Genomic DNA, 9,363 nt, shown 5'->3' with positions numbered 1-9,363 from the left:
TTTTTCATTACCTCCTGCCCCCACCCATGCAAAGCCTCCCCCATTATCAACATCTCCCACCAAAGTGGTTCATGTTATAACTGACAAAGCTACATTGCCACATCATTATCACTCAGAGTCCATAGTTTACATCAGGGTTCATTCTTGATGGTGTGCAGTCTATAAGTTTGGACAAATGTATAATGACATGTTTCCACCATTGTATTATCATACAGATTAGTTTCACTATCTTAAAAATCCTCTCTGTGAAGGATTTATTACATTTGTTGAGGCAATTGATTATATTACTTGATGTGCTTGATTACATCGAGTACAATTTAATTGGTCTACCTCCTTTTTGTCCCCTTTGTCCATTTCCCAATGTACCTCACCTCATGAGTAATATAAGAATTTAATCTGTGTTCACAGCCTTGCTTCAGTTAAAAGTGAAGACTGGAATTAAAACACAGACTTCCTAATTCTACATCAACTACTAATACATTTATGAACTTGCTAATGAGTTAGAGGCACAAGAAAGACTGATAACAGCAAAAAAAAGGCATTCCTCCCGCCCCAATCCTGGCTGGATAATAAGACATTTCCTCTCTTTTAAAGAAGAAATATGTTTAAAAATTTAAAAGCTTAGAATAAACCATTTGATTTTCTGACCTATTTGAACGATGTCACATTTTCATGACTCAAATGACCTGTCAGACTATCCAGACTTGTGTGGCTATTGTTCATGGAGGGTGACCCAGTTCCTTGCAAAGGCCTCACCACCTGGAGTATGATAAGAAAGGGGCATGAATGAGGAAATGACTCCTCTACCCTGGAGGCTATTAGTTTGTGCCCCTAAAATTAGACACAGGTTGTTGGTGCTTCCCACAAAATATTGAGGACTTTAAAAGGCCCCAAAGTGTATTTCCCCATGGTAATCTCTGTTTCAATGTAGTCAACAAGCTAACAAGAAAACATTTCTAATAACAGCTGGCACTGTGTCCTTTCCATGTACTAAGTACGATCTAAAGGCTTTACATGAATTACCTCATGCAGTCCTCATGGTAATCACTATTAGTAGTTCATTTCTTGAGCAGAAATCTATTGTATGGATGGACAACAATTTTCAGTTTAGTTATGAAGAAAGTAAGATAGAGTTTAGGTAAATTTTGCTCCTCTTCACACAGCAAAAAGAGCCAGTTTTTGAACTCAGATATCATTGCTCCAAAACCTAAGATTTAACTTCTAGGTTTTATCATCCTTCTGGCACTCAAGTAGGCTTCACAATATATGACTTGAATCGTCACCAATAATAGTTGCTTTAACTTTTTCTCACAATCATCTCAATCTGCTCACTAATTCTGTCTCATGGATAATACTCTTATTATGACTTGCCTGAGGTCAAAATGCTAGTGAGTCACATGTTTCCCAAAAAAATCACTGGTCTTCCTTGGTGCAGATTGGAGAACTGGTTGTTTCTGTCCGACACCGTCTGGATCCGCCTGCAAGAGATTGTCCAGGAAAGTCCCGAAACACTTTGGCATTACAAAGTGAGCGTTTTGAAAGGATGAAAATTACCCCCGCTCCATCAAAATAAATCATGACATTTGCAGATAAATCATACAACTCGGAGGATGGGGGTACTGAAGGTGTATGTAACTTATTTTAAATTTTAAAAATTAGGAAAAATCACTCTGTCTTAGCCCTCATATCTTCATCTGTAAATTAAAGAGGGGAGTTTGGATGACTTTCAATGTCCTATCTACCCCTAAAAATACCAAACTAATTTTTAAAAATAGCATTTTTAGTTTTAAAATTAATACCTACTTACTGCAAAAACCTCATACTAGACAGGAAAAACAGAGAGACATAAAATATCATAAGTAATTCCACTAGACAGAGATAACAAATGTTAGGATATTTTGGTAAATCCATGTGTATCTCTCTAAATACATAAATATATAAATGTTTTTTAAAAATAGTATGATATCGAATGTGAATTTTTTCTAAAGTCAGGCTTATTGAAGTAAAATGTATAAAGGCAAAATTTGAAATCTTGGCTGTATGGTTACATGAGTTTTGACAAGCGTAGTCACTTATGAAACTACCAGCACAATCACCATATAGAGTAGTGCCATCACACCAAAATAATCCCACATGCACCTTTGTAGTCAGTCTTCTCTCTTGTTTCCCAGCCCCTGGCAACCTCTGATCTGATTTATACCCCTATAATTTTGTCACTTTAAAAATGTCACATAAATGGAATCATAAAGTATGTAACATTTTGTGGGTGGCTTTTGTCACTTAGAATAATGTTCTTGATGTTCATTCATACTGTAGAGGGGGTAGGGATTCATTTCTTTTTGTTCTTGAGTAAAAATCTATTGTCTGGATGGACAACAGTTTGTTTATTCATTCACCCATTGATACATATTTGCATTATTGATTGGTTTTAGTGATTATGAATAAAGTTGCAATAAATATTATTTTATAGATTTTACATAGACACGTTTTAATTTTTCTTCAGAAGTGAGATTGTTGGGTCATATGGTAAGTACGTGTTTAACTTTATAAAAAGAATGTAGAATTTTATAGTCTATGTTTCTAAAACCTTTTTGGAGGAAATACAGATTCACAGGAATTTGCGAAGATAGTATAAAATGCCCTGTGTACTCCATATGCAGTTTCCCCAGTAGTTAGTTTTTTAAGTAACTGCCAAACTATTTTCCAGAGTGGCTGTGCCATTTTACATTCCCATCAGCAACATGCAAGAGATCTGGTTTCTCTAAATATTTGCCAGCATTTGATTTGGTCACTAATGTTTATTTTAGCCATTCTGACATTCTACTCTTCTAAAACTATTTTCTACTTTCTTTTTTCCATTCATGTAGTCAAAAGGTACTACATATTCTTTCATGGAGACCCCACATTATTTTGTTCCTGGAACTTTGATTATGCTGTTCTCTTGAAAAATAGCCACATTCCCATCTGCATGTGTTCAAATATCCTCAAGCCTCGAAGCCTAATTCAAAGGCCACATCTTTCCAAAAAAGTCATTGCCTGTCTCCCAGGTAGAAATCATGTATCCCTCCTGGACACCCCGTCTGTGCTTCTTTTATGACACTTTATGTTGTATGTTCTATCGAATCACTTCTTGTCTGATACAAATATTATCTTCCCTACTAGGTTGCCAGATTCTTTATGGCAGAACAATCTTTTTTATTTATTTTTGCTCTCCTTACTTTCTATACCTAGGGTTTTCAAGCTTTCAATTAATACAATTCAACATGACTCCTACAAATTTATATTGATCTAAATTTTTGATTGACATTAATATTATATGAGAGGTGTCACTCAAACAGAAAAGACCATTAAATGTAAAATAATTTCTATATTCAATTTTAAATTCAACTCCTGACCGCTCCCCCCCGCCCCCGATAGTATTAGGTAACTTACTAGTGATATAATGGAAACGAAAAGTATCATATAAAAAAAATTACCACAGCGAAACTTTGGTTCTCATAATTATTTTATTATGATTAACTGAATTTTTCAGATAGATGAGGCTATATACCTTTTTATCCTGGCTCATTTTTTTAGAATTGAACCTAATTTCATCAGAGAATCTCTCTCTAGAAGCCAAATATCTGTATTAGGTGCTAGCTTTACTCCATGGACATCTTTTGAAAAACACTTGCACAGATTCAATTGAGCGATGGTTTACATGATCATTTTCCACCTCTTCCACTAGACTACAGTCTCTTAGAGGTCGGAGGCCATATCTGTTTTGTTTATAAGTTTACCACTGGGCTCTCACACAGTTCCAGGCCAATGTAGGTATTCAGTATTTGTTATATTCATGTTATTCATGTGGGGAGTATTATGGAATCTATTGGATATACTATAACACCTAACTTTGGACTTACATTTTTAATTTTTTAAATCCCATTTTGATAATTTGGTATCATACCTGAGAATTTTCTGATTTCATAGTTATTATTGATCTCCTTATTTTTTTTTTCTAATGAATCAAGATTGTGATATGATACAGTGATTAGTGGTTTTAACTTGCTGCTTGATTTTATGAAAATGCTGCCGCTAGACTAAGTCTCAGCTCAATCACTCACAAGCCACGTGACTGGGTGCAAGTCCCTGTGTGTTCAAATTTCCTCTTTTTATAAGGAAGTCAGTCAGTTTGGGTTAGGGCCCACCTTAATGGCCTCGTTTTAACTCAATTACCTCTTTAAAGGTCATGTCTCCAAATACAGTCACATTTTGAGGTACTGGGGTTAAGACTTTAAACATGAATTTTGGAGGGACACAATTCAGCCTAAACAATGAACGTCTGAGATAAGTTAGTTAAATATATATAGGTATCGTAGTCACTATGATGTGTGATATTTAAGAGCTTGGTGTCTAGAATTTGAATGCCTTTATTTGCATTGACTGTTATCATTTGCACAGACCACTGCTTATGGGCTGTATGAGATTAGGAAAGTCACAGAATCCCACCAAACCTCAATTTTGTTACTTGTAAAAACAGAGTGAAATGATACTTACTCTTTAGGGTTATTGTTGTACCGGTTACTTGGTGCACAATAAATGCTAGCAAACTTCATATTTCTTTTCAAATAATTATTTTTCAAATAATCTTATAAAGATATATAGATCACTTTTTTCTAATTTTGCTTATAAATCTAACAATTTTTGATTTTGCTTATTATATATACATCCACATAAATATTTTACACATGAAATACACAATATTCTTTTGCCAAAATTCAGTGTACTAGCTACTTCAGAATGAATTTATTCTGATATTTTAAAAGGACTATAGCTCGATGGACCCCTGTCTTCTACAGTCAAGATTAATCCTAGGAAACTTTGGAATGTACTAAATTTTCAGGTGATGGACAATGTGGGGCAACAATGGAACAGAAGTTCACTTAAATAGCATGGACTATAAGGAGAAATTCTATACTCTATTTAAGAACAAAATATAATCCAATACATAAAACTTAACACAGTTAAAATTAGACATTGTAAATTTTCTATTGGCTTAATCCTAATCTAATAAAAGCAACAATTATATCTATAAATAGCAGGGTCTGTATATTTAGTGATCAGTGAGTGCCCATCCCATCCTGTTCTTAGATAAAATGAGATGCTTATCTGTGTAGTTTCTTAGCCTTTCTAAACAAACAGAAAGGAATTCTCCTAGTGATGTTAGCTGGGAGTGAAGTTAGCTGTTAATAGAATATTTTAAGATAAAAAGGTGTGTAAAGGCTGTTTTCCAGTTAGTGTCTTTTATAAGGAGAATACAGTAAAGACATGTTAAATTAATAAGGAAAATATGAGCTTATAGAAGAGAAAATTAAAAATTAAAAAAAATTTTAAAGAAATCACTTCATCTTCTATGATGTTAGGACATATACTTTTCAACCATGGTAAAAACACTTATGTTCCCCCGTCATTATGAGTGTGTGTATATGTGTGAGAGCAGAGGATTAGAGGAAAGAATTATGTTTGCAGGAGAATGCTGTACTTAGTTCAAAGCACTAGAATATCTGCATTCTCTCTGAACTGCCAGAAAGTCTATGAGATAACCAACCGCACAGGGTGTCAAAGGTAAGAAAATGGCAAGGCTGAGATTACCATCCAACCTACTTTCTACTCTGGGGTTTGTTAATGGTACCATTTTTTTTTTTTTTTTTTTGGCAGGTAAGGAAAGGATAATAACACCTACTTTGCTACCTCACAGCATTGGATAAACAAATCAAGAGAGCTAATTAATGGCAGATTGGGAGGATGTGAAAGGCAATTTAGGAGTAAGAGACTATAGTTACTTATTAAGCTATTGTGACCATCAAGGATATCTCTGCATTGAAAAAAAAATATGAGCAATGATCTCATAACTTGGGATTTTGGAAATAACCTTTGTTGTCAGTAAGATTACTGGTGTACAAAATCTTGTTTATTTTATAGTTTTCTCATCTCTTCCTTCTCCGTCAATATCCTTAATGTGAATACAGATTTTGGGACACTTCATACATGTGTTGAATTGTAAAGCTTATACTTTTTATAATTTAGCTTTGTTTCTTTTTAATGAGAGGAAAAGGAGTTCTACATGTTTGATGAATAATTGAAACATCTAGGGGAAAAAAAAGATGGAATTTAGAACTTAAGTAAAGTACTCTGATAACCCAAACCCTCAGTCTCTAAAGCCTCAGACTCATTCATTTAAATTTGGTGGTTAACAGAAATAGGAGTGATTAATAGAGTATGTGACATATCACTTCTGGATTTATGTCATTCTTGAAATAAAATGGAGAAAAAGCCCTAATGTCATGAGCCAACCAACATGTGCTTCCGATATTGGAGGTTCTCACTGAATCTTCTTTTGACTACCTTCTCCTCTAGGAAGAGGTTATCAGTTCCAAATCTTTTATTCATAATTTCAGAAGGTTCTGGGTGTCAGTGAGAAACTCTTTTCCAGTAAGAAGGAAACCAACTCCTTCAACCTTTCCTCATAGCAGAGATTCTTTAGAGATGCGATCACATTTTAGTTCTTTTGTTCCACCCTAGCATCACTTCTACTCCTGGGAATACCATCCATTTGGGCTAGATCTGGGGTTCATCAGAGCATATTACACAGTCACCAATTCTGTAAGGCATTAAACTTCGTTACCACCAATGGAGTGTATGGTTGAGACACATTTCATATAGTCTGACAGAGCAGATGAAAGATAAAGAATCAGTGCTGGTATGTCAGTATTTGAAGAGACTTTTACAGACAGAGATAAGGAATCAATGATGGTTGAACACTAGCAATGACTCTTGCAAGTTTTAAATGACTAATGCTTTGATTTGTTTTAGGTGTTTTGGTTTAGAACATAATGACAAAATGAAAAAGAGAACTTTTGGCTTGAATTATTAATTTCACTTCAGAATGTGTTGGGATGTTATTCTATGTTGAGTAAACTTAATCTGATGTTGAGGTTCATGTTCAAGAGATGTTGACTTTTCTTGGAATCTCAGAAATTGCCTAGTACCACCACATCATTATAATGACATAAAAATGCAAACCCAGCTGTTGTTAACTAAAAACCTTATAAGATATACTTGGAATTATTCTGAGCATTACACACGCGCGCACACACACACACAAACACAAATTACTTCTAACTCTTACAACAGTTGTGCAATCTAGTATTATTATTCCTGTTTTACATAATAAGAAACTGAAGCTGAGAAAAAGTACCTAGTAATTGGTGAGTCAAGATTTAGACCCAGATTTATAATACCCCAAAGCCAGGTTTATTTTCATTACACTGTGTTGTTTCAAAGACAGGAATAGAAACCAGTTTCCTGACTCCCCATCCCATTCTCCTTTCGTTACACTATGATGGACATCAATTTTCTAACCTGTATCAGTAATGAAATTTGAACTTGCTTTCTATGGTCACTAATTTTTCTAAACCATTATAAAGAAAGCTAATAGTGCATCCCTTGGAACTAATAATTATATTTCATAGGAAAGAAATTATTTCACAGAGAAAAGAAAAGCAAATACTTTGGCTTTGATGTTATTTAGAATATTGACATGATCCCAAAGTTGGCTAGCCTTAGATCAGCTTTTTCTTTAACAAAACTTGCCTTCCACGATGTAGATACCCCGTGGGATACTGATATCAAACCTGTGGGCACTGACTTCAGTCATCTTTGTTTACTTCTTCACATGCTCTCTTAAACCCCCAGAGTAAAATGGTCTGGTAGACAAAAGGTATTACTTATAGAAGAGCTAAAGAGAAAACACTTTCTCTAGAAAAATGTTACATTTATATATTTGTATTTTAAATATTTTATTCTTTCCTCCTTCGGAGATTAAAATAGTGAGGCAGTGCAGAAGTAAGCTTAATTTAGGGGAAAACTGATTGAACCAGATTTTTCAAACTTAACTTGGGGAGCGATGGGCTGTGTGGAAAGTTAAACCTTGAGTCTCTAAAGTTTATGATTATGATGTTTGGTTAGACTATAAGATAAAGCCTTAGAATGTAAATATATTTCTGATTGAGGATTTTAAAAAATAGTTGTGTGCAAGGTTTGATTCACCAAGTTTCCGCCTTTACTAAAAACGCAGAGTGGTGAAACAGTGTATGGTGCTGGAAAATGGTGAACTTGTCTTCTTTCAGGTGCCACTTCTGCCTCTTTCATCGAAAGTGTGTGCTCTTAGGAAAGTCACTGCTCCTTCTTTAAGTTTCTGTTTCTCCATGTATTCAATGTTAGAATTTTGCTAAGTTGTTTATTAGGATCGTTCAACCCTAACTTACATGAGTCTGAATTATGATACTGAATCGACATGCTTCAGAAGATCTGTAGATGGGAGCAACAAGAATCCTAGATTCTCTTATTATAAGTAGCTTTCTCCAGATGTGGTGAAATATTTAAATGTTTAACTGACTGAGAAGACAACCAATCTGTATTATTTTCTCCTCCCCTCCCACTTAGGAAGGGAGCCCAGTTAGAAACATGTTTGTCTGCGAGGCAAGGTGTCTTGTGTGGCTGAGAATTCATAGCTCTTATATAGGACTGTGGAGTATTGACTTTGAGTAGGCTCCTTGGACTCAACCTATTGCTGTTTGAGGAGGTATCACGAAAACACACTAAAACTACTTGGAAATAAACATTATCTGTTTAAATCTGTCACCTTGACAGGATCTTAAAGAACAGAGACTAAATTGATGTGTTATATTAAGTCTAGCATGACCTTGAACAACTGGTTTTATAAGGTTGGTTATTGTGGGTGTCACCAGTATATAAAGTAAGCTGCATCTCCACGGGTTCAGTCCTAGAGCACCAGCTGGTGAGCAATGCACAGTGAAGACCTGTAACCAACATATATCATGAAGATAGCCACAGTGCCAATACTTCTGACCCTGGCTCTTTGCCTCAAACAAGGTGAGCAATTTGCATGTAATCTAAGCCTCTTGCCACACATTGCAAAGCCCTGGGCAGAGACCTGTCTCCTTCCTCTCGCCCAGTATTGAAAATATTCAATATTATATATGTATATGTAATTCTGAAATATCTTGCCAGACACAATTTTAAAGAATTATATATGTGGCTTTATAACTATGTTTTGTTATCTTTTGAAATGGCAAGTAGTTTGAAATCATCTGAATTTTATCCATAAGAAATTGTTTTACTAATTAATAATATATTAGTTCTAAAAGATTCATCTTCCTCTTTACCAAGCATTTCAATTCACACTGATATGAATTGTATATATTATATATACAATATCAAGCATATCAATTCATACTGATAAGAATTGTGTATATAGTAGATATTTAAAATTTAGATGTATATTATATATATTTAATACCA

At 34.5% G+C, this 9,363-nt stretch overlaps 1 protein-coding gene across 1 annotated transcript in view; it reads left to right on the top strand.

Moving 5' to 3' along the window:
- The window catches only part of SPINK5 (serine peptidase inhibitor, Kazal type 5), a 128,162-nt gene that overhangs the window by 45,350 nt on the left and 73,449 nt on the right, over positions 1–9,363 (top strand). Inside the window, exon 5 of the mRNA XM_023525347.1 lies at positions 8,823–8,949. Within this exon, the coding sequence (XP_023381115.1) occupies positions 8,880–8,949 (70 nt within the window). The 5' untranslated portion in view covers positions 8,823–8,879. The remainder of the gene's footprint in view (positions 1–8,822; positions 8,950–9,363) is intronic.

Source organism: Pteropus vampyrus, unplaced genomic scaffold (assembly GCF_000151845.1).
Source record: "Pteropus vampyrus isolate Shadow unplaced genomic scaffold, Pvam_2.0 Scaffold552, whole genome shotgun sequence".
NCBI lineage: Eukaryota > Metazoa > Chordata > Mammalia > Chiroptera > Pteropodidae > Pteropus > Pteropus vampyrus.
The sequence above is the reverse complement of the archived record's forward strand: the minus strand, read 5'-3'. Positions and strand labels throughout refer to the sequence as shown.